This window comes from Bos indicus x Bos taurus, chromosome 8 (genome assembly GCF_003369695.1).
Source record: "Bos indicus x Bos taurus breed Angus x Brahman F1 hybrid chromosome 8, Bos_hybrid_MaternalHap_v2.0, whole genome shotgun sequence".
NCBI lineage: Eukaryota > Metazoa > Chordata > Mammalia > Artiodactyla > Bovidae > Bos > Bos indicus x Bos taurus.
In genome coordinates this window covers 112096710-112115186 of record NC_040083.1, presented here as the reverse complement: position 1 = coordinate 112115186, position 18477 = coordinate 112096710, and the positions used below count along the sequence as shown (strand labels likewise).

The window sequence follows — 18477 nt, the reverse complement described above, 5'->3', positions numbered from 1 at the left end:
AGCAACTTAACCTTAGGGGATTTACCGATCAGCCCCACCAGAGCGGTTCACGGTACGGTTTGGGGGAGGTAACCGCAAGCATCTGAGGTCTGAGAACCACGAGGACAGACAGACAGACAGCTACGCTAGGATGAGCACTGCGCGCGGCCCCCAGGGGCCTCCGCCCGGCGCCGGTCACTTACCATATGCGGCAGCTGGATGTTGGCGAGGCTGTGGATCAGGGACTGGCTGAGGTTGGCGAGCTCGTGCAGGAGCGACTCATTCTGCTGCTCGATCACCTTGTTCTCCTCCTCGATGGTCTTGAGGCTGGACTCCATGGTGGTGATCTGAAACGCACAGACCACTCGACATGTAACACAAGCCGCTCCCAGCGAGAGGCCTCGGGGGCCCACGCGGGGATGCAGCCTCTTTGCTCAAATCCAGAGTTCTCCGTGTGAAGGGCTGGACGCTGAAGGGGTCACTTGGTGTGCTTTGAGTCCTCACGCTCGAGCCCTCGGCACCTGGACCCTAACAGCTGGTCTCTCTGAAAAGGAACCAGTGCATGAGGGCGGGCGAGGTTGCCAGGTCGTCTCAGCTTTCATGCAGGTTTTACAAGGTCTTCTGGCCACTGAGCACAAACGATCGTGTGAGGACCGGCCTTGTGCCACCCGGGCCTTTCTGCTGGCATGACAGGACGATCTGTCTGGATTAGTGCCTTAGGACGTGGGGCTAACACTTCTTCTTCTTAGGCTGAGTCTAATGCTGCGCAGAGAAGTCCTGAAATATTGTTTACTTGTGAGTCACTATCCTCTCCAGAGAAAACATCTACTGCTTTACTGACAACGCCAAAGACTGACTGTGTGCATCACAACAAACTGGAAAATTCTTCAAGAGATAGGAATACCAGACCACCTGACCTGCCTCCTGAGAAATCTGTACACAGGTCAAGAAGCAACAGTTAGAACCGGACATGAAACAACAGACTAGTTCCAAATTGGGAAAGGAATATATCAATGCTGTATATTGATGTATGTTGTCACCCTGCTTATTTAACTTCTATGCAGAGTACATTATGAGAAATGCTGGGCTGGATGAAGTACAAGCTGGAATCAAGATTTCCGGGAGAAATATCAATAACCTCAGATATGCAGATGACACCACCATTTTGGCAGAAAGCAAAGAGGAACTCAAGAGCCTCTTGATGAAAGTGAAAGAGAGAGTGAAAAAGCTGGCTTAAAACTCAACATTCAAAAAACTAAGATCATGGCATCTGATCCCATCACTTTATGGCAAACAGATGGGGAAACAATGGAAACAGTGACAGACTTTATTTTCTTGGGCTCCAAAATCACTGCATATGGTGACTGCAGCCATGAAATTAAAAGATGCTTGCTCCTAGGAAGAAAAGCTATGACCAACCTAGACAGAATATTAAAAAGCAGAGACATTACTTTGCCAACAAAGGTCTGTCTAGTCAAGGCTATGGTTTTTCCAGTGGTCATGTATGGATGTGAGAGTTGGACTGTAAGGAAAGCTGAGCACCGAAGGATTGATGCCTTTGAACTGTGGTGTTGGAGAAGACTCTTGACAGTCCCTTGGACTGCAAGGAGATCCAACCAGTCCATCCTAAAGGAAATCAGTCCTGAATATTCATTGGAAGGACTGATGCTGAAGCTGCAACTCCAATCCTTTGGCCACCTGATGTGAAGAACTGACTCATTAGAAAAGACCCTGATGCTGGGAAAGACTGAAGGCAGGAGGAGAAGGGGAGGACAGAGGATGAGATGGTTGGATGGCATCACCGACTCAACGGACATGAGTTTGAGCAGGCTCCGGGGGTTAGCGATGGACAGGGAGCTACAGTCCTTGGGGTCCCAAAGAGTTGGACACGACTGAGCGACTGAACTGATCCTGTCCGTAGTCATGAGGCAGGGGTCCCTAGCGGCCTGTATGGTGTCACTGCCTCCTTGCCTCAAAGAAGGGTCTGGCATGGCTTCCTGACCGCCCCCCCTTCCTCTAACCTGCCAGAGAGAATGTAACCATTGCTGTGCACCCTCCTGGCCTCTGCCTGCCACCAGACAACCAGCCCTCACTTACTGCAAAGAAGGCTGGAGAGCTGCTTGCTCTGCGAAGGTTGGAGGGACCCAGCGATGGAACCGAACAGGGAGCTCCTGGAGGTCACAGCATGTGTGCTGGGCTCCATGGGTCCCCAGACTGGCCTCAGAGGAGAGGCATGGGAACAGGACTGTCTGCCGGACACCAAGCTCACAGCCTGGTGCCTCCAAATGGCACCCACCGACTGCCCCAGATTACCCAAATCTCTGCTCATCAGCTCTAAACTCTGATTTCTCATATATGGTGTCCCTGCCCACATCCAAGGATCCCAAGCAGCTGGGGTCTGAGGGAGTCCCTGGCTTCAGCTTTCCCAGGTTCGCCAGGCGAGATCTGGCTCTTTGTGGATTCAGGAGCAACACACACACACACACACAAACACACAGAAGTCGCTCAGTCGTGTCCGACTCTTTGCGACCCCATGGATTGTAGCCCACCAGGCTCCTCGGTCCATGGGATTTTCCAGGCATGAATACTGAAGTGGGTTGCCGTTTCCTTCTCCATCAGGAGCAACAGCACTTGTCAATAGGCACGTCTCTAGGTGAGAGTGTTTCCCATGGAAGGACACTCGTTGTCCTGGGCTTCTGACCCAGCAGGGTTCAGAGGAAAACCTAGCACCCCAGGAACTGCTCTGAGTTGGAGCACAGGTGGAACAGGGGGCGGGCAGAGTGCTGCCAGGGGGTCAGCGTCCCCCGCGGCTGGCCCCTCGGGGTGGAAGGGCTGACCGCGCTCCCACGGGGCTCCCAGCAGGAGGGCGGAGCCGGCACCTTCCTCTCAAGCCCACCCCGAGGCAGCCGTGGGTACTGGGCGTCTGGCATCATCCAGCCCAGGAGAGGCCAAGGCTGGCTCTGGTGGAGGAATGGCCCGGCCATCTGTCCGGGGCACCCGGGGCTTGGGGAGGGGCTGGAGGCAGCCTGTTCTGCGGGTCAGGAGCCCCGTGCCGTCAGCTCAAGGTCCTCAGCCTGGGGAGGGCGGCGGTGGACAGGGAGGGGGTGTGGTGGACAGGCCCCCCTGCTATTGGGAGCATCCTCGTCTACGTGTGTGACGAGCAGCAGGCTTCCTGCAGTGGAGGGACGAGGACCCGAGGACCGTGTGTGCCTGTGAACATGACCTCTCGCCCGGGCTCACGATAGAGCTAAGACGTGTAAGAGACGTACACAGAGCTAAGCAAGTACTGATTTGATGAAACAAAAAGTATACATAACTCTACACTTGAAAAAAGAAATGTGTTTTTGCCAAGCCACAAAGCTTTAGGGCTCTTGGTTCCCTGGCCAGGGGCTGAGCCTGTGCCCCTTGCCTTGGAAATGCCGAGTCCCGGCACTGGCGCCAGGGAAGCACCGTCCTGAGCACTTCTGATGGAGAGACCACTGAGCTCTTCTGAGCTCGGGATCCAGGACCCTGCGGGGACCCTGGTCTCCCGCAGCCTCTGCAGGAGTAAAACGCGGGTCAGCCTGACATTCATGCCTTTGAGGCAGCAGAACCAGAGCCTGCTTCTGCACTGAAAGCTCACACGGAACCCGCAGTTAACACAGGTAAGGGTGAGGCTCAGGTGGTCTGGGTTCCAGGCTGGGGGTGGGGTGGCAGGCGCCATGACCTTTGCCTCGTATCCATCACTGGGTGTCCAGTGTGGTCAGGGGGCCCCGCTGAGCTCTGCCTGCACCTCCGGTCATAGCACAGCAGCGAGGCCCTCTCCCTCCCTGGGTGTCACTGGCACCGTGGGGGCGGCAGGGCAGGGGGGCACCAGAAAGCCAGGCAGTGGGGTCTCCAACCTTCCCACCCTGGAGGGGCTGTGCCCCCAGGGGGCAAGGACCAGCAGCAGCCTGTCCCTGATGCCTGAGCCCATAGGCAGGGTCCCAGAAAGGCTGTGAGCGTCCCAGAGGGGCGGCTGGGGATGGGGGATCTGACCACGGGGAGGGGGGTCCAAGCAGGATGGGGCCCAGTGTCACCTGTGACCACACTGGGGGGGACGGCTGGGGAGGGGGATCTGACCACGGGGAGGGGGGTTCAAGCAGGATGGGGACCCCCAGTGTCACCTGTGACCACACTGGGAGGGATGGCTGGGGAGAGGGGATCTGACCACGGGGAGGGGGTTCCAAGCAGGACAGGGGCCCGATGTCACCTGAGACCACACCGGGGGGCACGGCTGGGGAGGGGGGATCTGACCACGGGGAGGGGGTTCCAAGCAGGACAGGGGCCCGATGTCACCTGAGACCACACCGGGGGGCATGGCTGGGGAGGGGGGATCTGACCATGGGGAGGGGGGTCCAAGCAGGATGGGGGCCCGGTGTCACCTGAGACCACACCAGGGATGTCCCACCCCAGAGCATCAGGAGGCACAGCCCTGTGGACGGCTGAGTCGGATGCCCTGGACCTGCGGCTCTGCAGCCTCGGCTCAGCCGCTGCAGGCCGCACGTGTGGCCGATGCGCGCACGTCCTGGTGGCTGCTGCAGGCACGTGGGGTCAGGACGAGGCGCCTGGGCTCAGGCCTCTGGCAGGGGCTCAGTGGAGACCGGACCTGGCCCACCCAGCAGCCTCGCCAGGAGTCTGCGTGGACATAGGCGGGCCTGGAGCCCAGGGACGGGCTCGGTGTTCCCTGAGGGGACAGGCAGCCCAGGCTTGGCCTCCGGGGGACGAGCTCTCCCCCTGCAGGGACAGGAGACCCTCAGGACCCGCCACTGGGAACCGTGCTTCCCTGAAACTGACTCGAGTGAACACTAGTCCCTCTGGGGACCCGCGGGGACAGCAAATTTTGCCGCTGAAATCACCTCGATAGAAGACCAAGAAAAGGGTGAAAGAGTAAAGGGAAGACTGGGCGAAGACCAGGGGAGACATGCCCGCTGGGGGCCTGGAGGCTCCGGGGCCACTCGGTTGGGGGCCGCAGAAACTGTTACCTGAGTTCTGAGCTTGATCATGTCAGCCTCCATCTGAGAGTTGGACTCGTTCAGCTCCTTGATCTCCTCGTCCAGCTGCTTGATTTCCTCGTCATTCTCTATACCTGTGGGGACAGGAGGGTCAGAGACATGGGTCCAGGGCCGCCACGGGGAGGACGGGGGGTCAGAGACGCCGGGCCCGGGGCCGCCGCGGGGAGGACGGGGGGTCAGAGACGCCGGGCCCGGGGCCGCCGCGGGGAGGACGGGAGCACTGTCACTCCTCCGGATGGGGAGCCCGGTTTGCTGGGAAAACAGGCTCTTGAATGAAAACGAAACGGTCGTGGGTTGTGGGTCTTCTCATCCCCACTGCCATCCTCACAATGATGGCACCTACAAACGAGAATCAGCTGGGGGTCACGGACCCTCACAAACGGAAAGGTTTCGTCTTCAGCGAAACCTGAGACGGTTCACCAGAGCCTGCGAGTGTGCCCCCTGAACCCGGCGGTCACCCCGTGTCCTGGGCGTGGGTGTCCCCGACTCTGGCCATGACCTGTCTGCTCTGTGTGTGGTCTGCCTCTCTGCCCCCCCACCCCCTTCTCCCCCTACTCTCAGAAGGAGCCAGGCAGCTAATGTATCTGAAAAGAAGACAGCAGGGTGCCCCCCACCAAGCTGGGGTTCTGCAGATGAGACTTATCACACACACACACACGACCAAAGCCCTGACTTGCCAGGCGCTGAGCGGGCGCTCCTGTGGGAGGCGCAGAGACCGGCTCCAGGTGGTGGTCTCAGAAGCTCCCGGAATACTGACCCTGACTGATGGGCACACCCCTCCTCTGAAGGCCAGCTTGTGGGGCTTTGTGGGGTGGAGTTCCGGGGGGCCAGGAGGGCACTGTGGGCACCAGCTCCTGAGGGGGCCCGGGTGGGCTGCAGGGAGGAACGTCGGGGTGCCTAGGGGCGCGTTGGAGGCCAGGTCTCCCAGCCGGCTGCTGCTGCGAGGCCTCGCCGGGGTCAGAAAGGCCCTGGCCCTCGCGGTGCTCGCCCTGGCCTCCTGTGGTTGAGTCCCCAGGGGAAGAACAGAAATGCTGCAGGTGCAGGTGTGGGACGGCCACTCCCGTCACTTGCCCGGCAACGGGGGAGACTGGGGGCCGCTGTCCAGCTCTGCAGAGAGGGGTCCAGTCTGCCCCAGACGGAGGGCCTCTGACAACCCAGAAACCCTGCGCACGCTACACCCGGCGCCAGCGCCCAGGAATCGAGAAGAGAGCGAGTGGGGGTTTCAGTCTTCACTGCTGTTTGTAGTGAAATGAAGAAAAAAAACTCAAGAGAGTAACACATCCTCCTGTAGAGAAGCCCATTTCTTCTAGGACATCACCTTTCCTTGTGAATGTGATCGGGCAGGACGTGTCATTGCGCTCAGCTTGATTTCCCTTTAATTATCCTTCCTTCTGAACTGTTTCTCCCACGGATCTCAGGTGGGAAAGTCAGCCTCATGGGTGAGGTGGTCTCGAGTGCCCCCTCCCTCGGCCACGCTCCTGCCGTCGCCTGGAGGACCCTGTGTGCATGGCCCTGATCAGCCCCTTAGGTCCACAAGGCGCTTCTCTGCAGCCTCTTACAGGGTCCAGAGGCCCAGCAACAAAATTTGCCTTTTTACCAAATGCTCCCGAAAAGCAGCCCAAGGATACAATAGACGATACTGCCAGCACTGAAACGAGGTCTACCCTTTCTCAGCGGTGGACCGCTATTTCCCCCTCTGTATCTGTGACCAGGCCTTTATGGAAATCCCTCAAAATTAGGAGCTAGGGTCAACTGAGTTAGTGTATACAAAAGCAACCACTTGGGCGGTCTCCATCAAGGCGATGGCCAATGTTGTTATTCTGCAGTTGAAGGTCAGGTACAGTTCAAGGTAAGAATGCATAAAAACAATCAAGATAAGTGCATAAAAACCCTGATTTGTAAAGCAACTAAATCATGAGTTAATTTACCATGTAGTGAGGATCTGCCACGACATTCCTTTAAGTTCCTTAAACGGCTTCCCTTGTGGCTCAGGTGGTAAAGAACCCTCCCGCAATGCAAGAGACCGTGGTTCAATCCTTGGGCTGGGAAGATCCCCTGGAGAATGCCATGGCTACCCACTTGAGTATTCCTGCCTGGAGAATTCCATGGATGGAGGAGCCTGGGGGGCTACAGTCCATGGGGTTGAAAAGGGTCAGATGTGAGTAAGCGACGAACAGTTTCACTTCCTCTAAGTCCCTACCCATCAAGGCGCAGTGAGTACATCTCGTGTGAAACCTGCGGAAACGTCACAAGCCCCCTGGATCGTTGGGCTGTGAGGGTGAGGTTTTCTCAGTGAGTTTCTGTTCAGACTTCTGGACAAGCTCCCCAGGTCGTATTTCTTGTTCTTTGGGTCTGGACGACTTAAAGCCTTCTCTTCTCCAGGTGTGCTTTGCAGCTTCAGCTGAAGACCAGCCATGTGAAGAGTGGTTATCACACTTTTCTAAGAAGCACAGAGAATCCGCCTCTATTCCCCGACCCCTGAGGGCCAGCTGCCTTTGCAGATTTCGCCATCTTCGTTGGGATTGTAAGGTCTCTGATGCCGGGGTCTGTACACGAAGCCATTGGAGCTTGTCCAGGGAACTGCCCTCTGTGACCCTCAGAGCCGCTTGATCAAGAGACCAGGCTTTGGATAATTCGTGATAGGAAGGGTGAAAAATGCGCTACGCGTCTGCCTGTATCCAACCCAAGATTCATGTTTCCCTTGAGTCGTGAGTGTGTGAGTGTGACTGTCAGTGGAACAATCCACTTCGGGGCTGGCAGTCTGAAGATCACGGCACTGTTATGAGACCTAGGGAACGGCGGAAAGACTAACACGCCTCAGATTTCCACTGAACTTGCCTTGATTAGCTTGTCAGGATGCTCCATCAATGGTACTTCATATACAGCGAAGCCTGTGAGATACCCCAGCGTGTCAGCACTTTTGTCTTGGGGCTCAGTTCAGTCGCTCAGTCATGTCGGACTCTTTGCAACCCCATGGACTGCAGCATGTCAGGCTTCCCTGTCCTTCATCAACTCCCAGAGTTTACTCAAATTCATGTCCATTGAGTCAGTGATGCCATCCAACCATCTCATCCTCTGTCCTCCCCTTCTCCTCCTGCCTTCAATCTTTCCCAGCACCAGGGTCTTTTCCAGTGAGTCAGTTCTTCGCATCAGGTAGCCAAAGGATTGGAGCTTCAGCTTCAGCATCAGTCCTTCCAGTGAATATTTAGGACTGATTTCCTTTAGGATGGACTGGTTGGATCTCCTTGCAGTCCAAGGGGCTTTCAAGAGTCTTCTCCAACACCACAGTTCAAAGGCATCAATCCTTTGGTGCTCAGCTTTCTTTATAGTCCAACTCTCACATCCATACATGACTACTGGAAAAACCATAGCTTTGACTAGATGGACCTTTGTCTGCAAAATGTCTCTGCTGTCTAGGTTGGTCATAGCTTTTCTTCCAAGAAGCAACTGTCTTTTAATTTCATGGCTGCAGTCACCATCTGCAGTGATTTTGGAGCCCAAGGAAAGAGTCTTGGGGCTAGATTCTGACAAAAGGGAACTATAAGAATTTTGATAAAGTTAGGAGATGAGAATGTTGGTCTCTCTGGAATATAGGTGAAATCTTAGGAGCCCGTTTCACTGTTTTGAACTTTCATCAAAGAGCGTCCATCAATTATCATGTTTTGTTTGACTTTCATGGAAAACCAGCGTCTACGCAGGGTACAGAGATCACATGACCAGTAGATGTCCTGAAGTCTGGAGTATTTCTGAGCTGCCCTGATGAGAGGTTTAGCAGTCTGGGATTTAAGGCCAGCTTTCCAAACACGACAGACAGACCTGGATCTGAATCCATATCCGCTACTTACGTCCAGTGATGACTACTCTCCTTAATCTCTCAAAACCCCAAATGCCTGCATCACAAAAGGTCCCTGTCAGACACAGTGGCTCTAAGAAATCAACTGTAGGTCAGATGCCTGAACTTCAGCGAGACTCGCCAAACAAGGGCCAAAGAAAAGCGTCCGACGCCGCTGTGCGAGCAGCCCGCCAGCGCCAGGCCCCTGCAGGCACGTCTCTGCTCTGACTAGAAAGTAGCACAGACTGGTTTTGTCCTGCTGACCCGGTCATGGGAGCTAAAAAAATAGCTAAAATAGCTAAAAGAAAAAATACCGCATCTGCTCTAGTGCTGCTGCTGCGAAGTCGCTTCAGTCGTGTCCGACTCTGTGCGACCCCATAGACGGCAGCCCACCAGGCTCCCCCATCCCTGGGATTGTCCAGGCAAGAACACTGGAGTGGGTTGCCATTTCCTTCTCCAATGCATGAAAGTGAAAAGTGAAAGGGAACTCGCTCAGTCGTGTCCGACTCTTCGAGACCCCATGGACTGCAGCCCACCAGGCTCCTCCGTCCATGGGATTTTCCAGGCAAAAGTACTGGAATGGGGTGCCATCGCCTTCTCCGTGCTCTTGTGCAGTGGGTTTCAATACTTTGAATTAAAAAATTAGCAAAAGACACAGCTCTTCCTCACAAGTCCTAAAATTGTCACTTAAAGCTTTTTATTGTGACGTTAAATAGTTGTCAAAAATGTATGTATTTCTAGAAAATTGTATGTTGCAGAGTATCTTCAATATATTTCCATCAAAGCCTTGGGTCAAGTGTTTAATTTATGAAAACAATCTACTGTGTAAATTAAGTGGCAAATCAGGCTTCATTATCAAAACAATTTGCAGATCAGATCAACCTTCCAATGGAGGTCATCATCACTTTAAATCCAATAAAAACATTAGCCTGGGCCCCCATGACAACCATCGTACCCCTAATTTTTGGTCTAGGAGGTCAGTAGGCGTGTGGATGGATGGACGGTGGATGGATGAGAGGGTAGGCGGATGTGCGGATGCACTGCGGCGCACAGGCTGCCTCCCCGTCTCCTGCTGAACTCAGCCCTGCTCCCCCGCTGCCCTACCCTCTGCCTCCCGGGATGTGCCCTCAGGAGCCCAGCATTCAGGAGTGCTTCCTGTTCCGCTGAGTCCTTTCTTAGCTAGCTGACAGTGGGGACTGCGGTAGGGGGAAGGGCTGGCCCATGACTGGTGGGTTCTCAGTCTGTCCGATTCTGGAGCGTCAGGGGGAACTTGAGGGTCTGGTAATTAAGTTCCCAAAGGCCTCCACAGGGGTGTGCCACCAGGTCACCGCCGAGAGCCCATGTCACCCCTCAGAGCCCAGGTCACCCCTCAGAGCCCAGGTCACCCTGCAGAGCCCAGGTTAACTCTGAGAGGTCCAGGTCACCCCTGAGAGCCCCAGGTCACCCCTGAGAGCCCCAGATCACCCCTCAGAGCCCAGATCACCCCTTAGAGCCCCAGGTCACCCCTTAGAGCCCCAGGTCACCCCTGAGAAGCCCAGGTCACCCCTGAGAAGCCCAGGTCACCCCCCAGAGCCCAGATCACCCCTGAGAGGCCCAGGTCACCCCTCGGAGCCCAGGTTACCCTCAGAGCTCTAGGTCACCCCTGAGAGGCCCAGGTCACCCCTCTGGGCCCCCAGGTCACCCCTGAAAGGCCTAGGTCACCCCTTAGAGCCCAGGTTACCCTCAGATGCTCAGGTCACCCCTCAGAGCCCAGGTTACCCTCAGAGCCCCAGGTAACCCGTGAGAGCCCAGGTCACCCGTCAGGGCCCCAGGTTGCCCCTGAGAGCCAAGGTCACCCATGAGAGCCCCAGGTCACCCCTCAGAGCCCAGGTCACCCTCAGAGCCCAGGTCACCCTCAGAGCCAAGGTCACCCCTCAGAGCCCAGGTCGCCCCTCAGAGCCAAGGTTGCCACTCAGAGCCCAGGTCACCCCTCAGAGCCAAGGTCACCCCTCAGAGCCCAGGTTGCCACTCAGAGCCAAGGTTGCCACTCAGAGCCCCAGGTCACCCCTCAGAGCCCCAGGTCACCCCTCAGAGCCCAGGTCACCCCTCAGAGCCAAGGTCGCCACTCAGAGCCCCAGGTCACCCCTCAGAGCCCAGGTCACCCCTCAGAGCCCAGGTCGCCACTCAGAGCCCAGGTCACCCTCAGAGCCCAGGTCACCCCTCAGAGCCCCAGGTCACCCCTGAGAGCCCAGGTCACCCCTGAGAGCCCCAGGTCACCCCTCAGAGCCCAGGTCACCCTCAGAGCCCCAGGTGACCCCTCAGAGCCCCAGGTCACCCTCAGAGCCAAGGTTGCCACTCAGAGCCCAGGTCACCCCTCAGAGCCAAGGTCACCCCTCAGAGCCAAGGTTGCCACTCAGAGCCAAGGTTGCCACTCAGAGCCCCAGGTCGCCCCTCAGAGCCCCAGGTCACCCCTCAGAGCCCAGGTCACCCCTCAGAGCCAAGGTCGCCACTCAGAGCCCCAGGTCACCCCTCAGAGCCCAGGTCACCCCTCAGAGCCCAGGTCGCCACTCAGAGCCCAGGTCACCCTCAGAGCCCAGGTCACCCCTCAGAGTCCCAGGTCACCCCTGAGAGCCCAGGTCACCCCTGAGAGCCCCAGGTCACCCCTCAGAGCCCAGGTCACCCTCAGAGCCCCAGGTGACCCCTCAGAGCCCCAGGTCACCCTCAGAGCCCAGGTCACCCCTCAGAGCCCAGGTCGCCCCTCAGAGCCCAGGTCACCCCGCAGAGCCCAGGTCACCCTGCAGAGCCCAGGTTAACTCTGAGAGCCCCAGGTCACCCCTGAGAGCCCCAGATCACCCCTCAGAGCCCAGATCACCCCTTAGAGCCCCAGGTCACCCCTTAGAGCCCCAGGTCACCCCCCAGAGCCCAGATCACCCCTGAGAGGCCCAGGTCACCCCTCGGAGCCCAGGTTACCCTCAGAGCTCTAGGTCACCCCTGAGAGGCCCAGGTCACCCCTCTGGGCCCCCAGGTCACCCCTGAAAGGCCTAGGTCACCCCTTAGAGCCCAGGTTACCCTCAGATGCTCAGGTCACCCCTCAGAGCCCAGGTTACCCTCAGAGCCCCAGGTAACCCGTGAGAGCCCAGGTCACCCATCAGGGCCCCAGGTCGCCCCTGAGAGCCAAGGTCACCCATGAGAGCCCCAGGTCACCCCTCAGAGCCCAGGCCACCCTCAGAGCCCAGGCCACCCTCAGAGCCCAGGTCACCCTCAGAGCCAAGGTCACCCCTCAGAGCCCAGGTCACCCCTCAGAGCCAAGGTTGCCACTCAGAGCCCAGGTCACCCCTCAGAGCCAAGGTCACCCCTCAGAGCCCAGGTTGCCACTCAGAGCCAAGGTTGCCACTCAGAGCCCCAGGTCACCCCTCAGAGCCCCAGGTCACCCCTCAGAGCCCAGGTCACCCCTCAGAGCCAAGGTCGCCACTCAGAGCCCAGGTCACCCCTCAGAGCCAAGGTCACCCCTCAGAGCCCAGGTTGCCACTCAGAGCCAAGGTTGCCACTCAGAGCCCCAGGTCACCCCTCAGAGCCCCAGGTCACCCCTCAGAGCCCAGGTCACCCCTCAGAGCCCAGGTCGCCACTCAGAGCCAGGTCACCCTCAGAGCCCAGGTCACCCCTCAGAGCCCAGGTCCCCCCTCAGAGCCCAGGTTGCCACTCAGAGCCCAGGTCACCCTCAGAGCCCAGGTCACCCCTCAGAGCCCCAGGTCACCCCTCAGAGCCCAGGTCACCCCTCAGAGCCCCAGGTCACCCCTCAGAGCCCAGGTCACCCTCAGAGCCCAGGTCACCCCTCAGAGCCCCAGGTCACCCCTCAGAGCCCAGGTCACCCCTCAGAGCCCAGGTCACCCCTCAGAGCCCAGGTGGCCTCTCAGAGCTCCAGGTCGCCCTTCAGAGCTCCAGGTCGCCCCTCAGAGCCCAGGTCGCTCCTCAGAGCCCAGGTCGCCCCTCAGAGCCCCAGGTGGCCCCTCAGAGCCCCAGGTCGCCCCTCAGAGCCCAGGTCACCCATGAGAGTCCCAGGTCACCCATGAGAGCCCAGGTCATCCCTCAGAGCCCAGGTTACCCCTGAGAACCCCAGGGCACGAGACCCCAGCGTTGAAGCCCCCTCCCGGAGGGGAGAGAGGGCCAGGTCCCCTCAGCCCTACTGGGTAGAGCGGGGCCCTGGCCGGCAGTGAGCCGGCTCTGGTTCCCTCACAGGTCGCCTGTCTTTGCTTCTGCCTTCACCTCTCTGAGTTTCCTTTTCCTTCTAGGTAATGGAGAACGTCAGGGCCCGGGCTCAGGCTGTTGATGATATAAATGAATCGGTGCACAAAATCCCCGGACAGAGCTGCAGGCAGGGGAGGGGGCCCTTCCCTCAACTCAGCTCCCTGACAGCAGACAAGACGGCGGGGAGCTCTTTCATGCCCTTCTCTCCTGATAGTGTGTGTTAGTTGCTCAGTCGTGTCCGACTCTGCGACCCCATGGACTGTAGCTCGCCAGGCTCCTCTGTCCATGGGGATTCTCCAGGCAGGAATGCTGGAGTAGGTTGCCATGCCCTCCTCCACCTTCTCTCCTGAACACTTGACCAAAATCAAAAACCAAAACCACACACAAACAACAGAAAAACCAAAGCCCCAAGGCCCCTGCCGCACGGCTCCGGGGAGGGAGGCTCACAGGCCTGCAGTGAATGTGTGCGTGGGGGTCCCAGAGGAGACCCTGATAACTGTGCGGGGCCCCAGCTACTCGGAGACGATAGGGGGTCACTCGGAGGACACTCAGAACAATGAGGGTCTTTGGGGGACGAGGCCAGAGCAGGCTCTTCTCTAAACTTCAGAAAGAAAAAGAGAGAACACTGGATTTTAGAACCAGAAAGAGGCTTCGGGACCTTCAGACATGCTCCTTCCCTTTCAGGTGAACGCCTGGGGGAGAACGCCCAGACTCAGGACCAAAGCTGCCGGCCCGAGTCAGCCCAGGGCTTTGGGCGGGCCTGGCCACGGAGCTCCACCACGGTAAGAGGACAGGGTGTCATGGAGAGTGAGTGACCTTGGACAAGGCGTACCCTCCGGATGCTCAAGAGAAGAGAGTGAGAGGCTGTCTCTTCCTCACACACATGCCTTCAACTGCGGAGGGCAGGCGTGGCTGACGTGGGCAGTGACCACTGACCCCTAGCCCCCCAAAGAGAGGAGCGAATCTCCCGAGTCCTGCCCTTGGGTCAGACACACAGGGATGAGGCCATTTATCCGCGGAGTGACGTGTTCAGCTCTGGGTTCAGTAAGAAATGCCTCTAGTCCTGGCAGAAAAGTCCCGACAGGTGTGGAGCGAGGGGACTGTCAGGCCGGGCTCGGCACGGACTGGGCTTGGGGAGACCCGGGTTTGACCTGACTCTGGAGCTTCATCTCCAGGTGACCTGGGCTCCCAGGGTCCTTGTCTGTGGACAAGTGTGTGACAGAACCTACAGCAGGAAGACAGGTTCCGAAACCTGGAGTCATGGAGCTGAGCTCAGATGCAGAGATGAGCCGATGGCAACCCCCGAGGGTGACCCTGCTGACCTGGGCTGGGCCTGGAGTTGGGCGTCCAGCCAGATGAAGCCTGGGCTCCTCGCCCACGTGGCACCCACCCTTTCTGGTTCCCAGCTGCGCTTGGCCGACATGGAAGGAGGATTCTGAGGGTCAGACGTCCCACAGGAGAGACGCCACCCGGGGCCTCCCCACGCTCTGGCCACCCTCCCGGTGGAAGGCTCCTCCTCGTTTGCAGACCTGCTCACCCCACTTCTTGCTGTGTCTACACTGCTCCATCTATCCAGATTCAGAAGCTGGTGTGGGCTCACGTCAGTTTGCGGAAGAATTTTTACTTTAGCTCCAGGGTTGTTTGTAGGTGAGATGTCATGCTAAACATTTCAAAAAGAGCTCAGTGGATATGGCTTTCCTTAGGGCAATGTGCCCCTCGATGGCTGAGTGAGAGGGGGTGTTGGTGACCTTAGAGTCTCTAGACCAGCTCCTCAGGCTGGTGGGCTAGTCTGAAGGCTTCTGTCCAACTGGTCCTGCATCTTGAGCCCCCAGCTGACTTGAACAGACGTGGGGCTCGTGGGACCAGGACTTCAGGTGAGGCGTCGTGGCCCTGGCTGCCTTCCTGGTGGGTGACGGGGCCCATGTTGAGGACCGTTGTCTCTGCGCCCCTTGAGCCATCCTCAGGACCAAAAATGAATGTCCAGTGAGCGACGGCAGCTTCCAGATGGTGGCTAGGGCTCCCAGCCCCATCAGGCCAGCACGCGGCAGGGCCGGATCCTGGTCTGCCTGGACCCCAGCCCAGGAAGTGGGGGAGGAGGATCTGGGCTCCTGTGATGCGCCCAGGCCTCTAGACCGGGGTGACCGCGCCTTTGGGGACACAGAGTCAGGGAGGCACCTTGCCCAGAGCCTGGATCCATAACTTTCATAGAAAACCTTCTCTGCCCGAGCCCCGCTCCCCAGAGTCCCCCCGAGGGGTCTGGAAGGGGAGGCTCTCTCGGGTCACTTTGCTGACTCCCGATCACAGTTACGCTGAGCTCCGTTCACCAATGAGCATAGAACCTTGGCGCCCAGGGACACACACAGACACTGCCCCGGTGACTGAGGACTGCCCCTCCCGGGGACACACACAGACACTGCCCCGGTGACTGAGGACTGCCCCTCCCGAGGACACACACAGACACTGCCCCGGTGACCAAGGACTGCCCCTCCCGGGGACACACGAGGTCACCCTCCTCGAGCCTTGGCAACTTGGCTGTGGTCCGCGCGTCCGTCCGTGTGTTTGTTAGAGACATGTCCTTGTTTAACGCACGTGCTGGTCCAGTAACACTGGCCTCTCGCCCGCAGCCCTAAGACGGAGCTGGTCTCGCACGCTTTCTCCCCAGGGCCCGTCGCAGCCTCACACCCAGGACCCCAGATGGCACCACAGCCCTGCCTGGTGCCTCTTAAACCGTGAAGTCTCCAACAGGACAACACACAAGCTGGAAAAACACAGCAGCAGGGGCCGTGTGGGAAGAGGGCCCTGGTTAGGGACCCCCTGTAGGAGGAGGCCGAGACGGAGCCCCCCAAGAAACTGACCGGGGGCTCCCCGCCCCCCGCCCGCGCCCGCACCCCAGGGGCCTGGAAGCACCCGGAGGGCTGACTGGGGGTCAGAACACAGCCTTGAGTGTTCTGCAGGCGAGTCCACTGCTGTGGAATCTGGGGGCCACGAGGACAGACCGGGACTGGACTGGTGCCCTGGCACGCGCCCGGGGCTTCCCGCCGGCACTTCTGTGCCCCTGCAGGACAGCATCTGGAGGAGGGCTGTGTGGACGGACAGACAGGCGCAAGGATAGGCCCCAGAGGACAGTGGGGTGGGGGCGGGCTGCATGTGGCCGGGGGACCCCTGACTCGGCTCCCTGGGAGGCCACCCCCCATGGACTGGCTCTGGACAGGCGGGAGTGACCGGAGACCCCCTTGCACGAGGGGCCGGGGCGGGAGGATGGGGGAGGCGGGGCGGGGGGGCGCCGTTACCGTTGCTGGCCCGCTGCCGGATGGTCAGCATCTGCTCTCCCGACAGTTTTGCCTTCTTCATGGCGGACGTGGCCCGCGGGCATCCCGACAAGCTGGGGGCGAGACAGGAGACTGCGTGAGTCATGCGCTGGGGATCCCAGCGGCAGGGAGAGTGGCCCGGGGCCCTGCCTGGCAGAGGGGTCACCAGCCAGGACGTGGGCAGGCGTGGTGGGGACCACGAAGCTCGGGCTGGCCTGGAGCCCAGGGCCGCGGCATGGCTGGGCCGAGGTCTGGCCACCAGGCTCCGGGGAGGCAGACCAGCCCCTTCAGGCCGTGTCCGCCTTTGAGGGTTTTCGGGACGCTTACGGAGGAACCCCCTTCTTTAAAAACTTCCTTACAGAAAGTCTCAAACCCGCACAAGCGTTGGTTGCAAAACGTACTGAAGTGAAAGGTGGAGTGAGGCGCCCCCAGACTCATGCTGACTCAGCAGGTGCCCTCCCCACAGGTACTGGGAGAAACCCAGGGCCCGCCTCCCAGCCACGAGGTGTAAACACCTGTGCGCTCCCTGACCATCGGGGTCTGACGCCTGGCTGTGTCCTCACACACGTGCCCAGGTCCCCTGTGTACTCTGCACCCTGGGCTGGGCCCCGGGCCCGAACTGTGTCTCTGCAGGACGCCTCTCCCTGTTTCTCACTTTCTGGGTCCATGCTGAGGGCCGCCCCACCCAGAGGCAGAGCACAGAGTCGCTAGGCAACACGTCTGCCTCGGCTCCGTGAGCTTCCGGAACGTCTCCTCTGACGCCTTCTCTAACACTTTCCCAATGTGCTTTCGGCAGGTGTTTGGTGGGGGGATGCGTCTTCGTACAATAAGCAAGTCCCAGTTGTGGGTTCGAGGGGACGCTTGTCTCTGATGACTGTGCAGGGTTCTCCCCACGGAGGCTGGGTGACTGCCCCGCCCGCTGCTTCTCCAGGAACCTCGCTGGGCCCCAGACTCGCTCAGGAAGCTTCTAGATCCACAGGGGAAGGGGCAGCAGGACAAACAGGTTGCTTCCTGTTTGCACCCCTGGGACCATCAGCCCCAGGCCCGTTGATCGGAGGCCAGCATGTCCCCGGGGCTCCAGGACGCTCGTGAATTGAAAGCTGTGCACTGAGGGTGACCGTCCACGACGACCCTCCCACCCGAACACTGAGCGCAGAGGGAGCGATGGACAGAGCGAGGGTGGACAGAACGGAGGCGGCCCAGCCACACGGAAGCCAGGGAGGGCTGCGGTGTCCCCAGGCATCTGTCAGCAGGTGGATGGTGCCCAGCCGCAGGATGACCTGCAAACAGTCTCACACAGGGATTCCTGGACCCACGCAGAGCGTCACAATCCGATTTCAGTCTGCAGTGGTTTCTCCTAGTTTCCAGTTAACTGAGCCACTGCCCGGAAGTGACAAACTAACGGCGCCCTGCAGCCGGAGCTGGGAACTAAATTAGGAGACAGAGGCCCAGAGATGGACGTGTTTTGTGCATGCAAGCCCGCTCTGTGCTGCCCCATTCCAATCCTGTGACTGCATCCCAGCGCAGCTCAAATTTGGAAGTGCCCTGGGTAGGCAGCCTCAGCTTGGGTGTTGGGTGGCTGGGTCCCCAGCGAGGGCGCAGTGCCATCTAGCGGCCACTCGCGCCAACCTCACCAGATGCCAGGGTCCCAGCTGGTCCAGGGATCTCAAGTCCACGCGGCGGGTCCTGCTGGGGAGACTCTGGGGGTCTCAGTCCGATGGGGATGGAGTCCTACTGCGGACTGACTCTGGGGGTCTCAGTGCGATGCGGGTGGAGTCCTGGCGGGGGGAGACCCAGCAGCCCTTAAGGAGACGTCGCTGATGAAAGCCAGACTTCTCCTGGAGGGGCCCAGAAAGGTCCAGGATCCAGATTCCCAGCAGCAAGGAGTTAACTGGTCTCTGCCCCAGGGCCCACACTTGGGCCCCAGACTGGCTGCGGCTCCAGCAGGAACTCCAGGAAGGGCTCTAGGCAAACACTGCCAGGGCTTCAGAAGGGATGGAGGGCATGGGGGTGGGGAGCCCGGCGTTTTATCAGGACTCGCCCCCACTGTGCTGCAGTCTGCAGGGTCGCAAAGAACCCGGACATGACTGAGCAACAGAAC

General features: G+C 59.2%; 1 protein-coding gene across 22 annotated transcripts in view; it reads right to left on the bottom strand.

The window, feature by feature from the left end:
• Nucleotides 1–18477, bottom strand: part of MYT1L (myelin transcription factor 1 like) — a 397832-nt gene that overhangs the window by 2928 nt on the left and 376427 nt on the right. For 15 of the 22 annotated variants that reach the window (XM_027550720.1, XM_027550721.1, XM_027550722.1 and 12 more), the window contains 3 exons: nt 16359–16450; nt 4977–5086; nt 183–326 (listed from right to left, as the gene is read on the bottom strand). In XM_027550720.1, the coding sequence (XP_027406521.1) occupies nt 183–326; nt 4977–5086; nt 16359–16450 (346 nt within the window). The remainder of the gene's footprint in view (nt 1–182; nt 327–4976; nt 5087–16358; nt 16451–18477) is intronic. The other 7 variants (XM_027550727.1, XM_027550730.1, XM_027550742.1 and 4 more) reach the window with 1 other exon arrangement.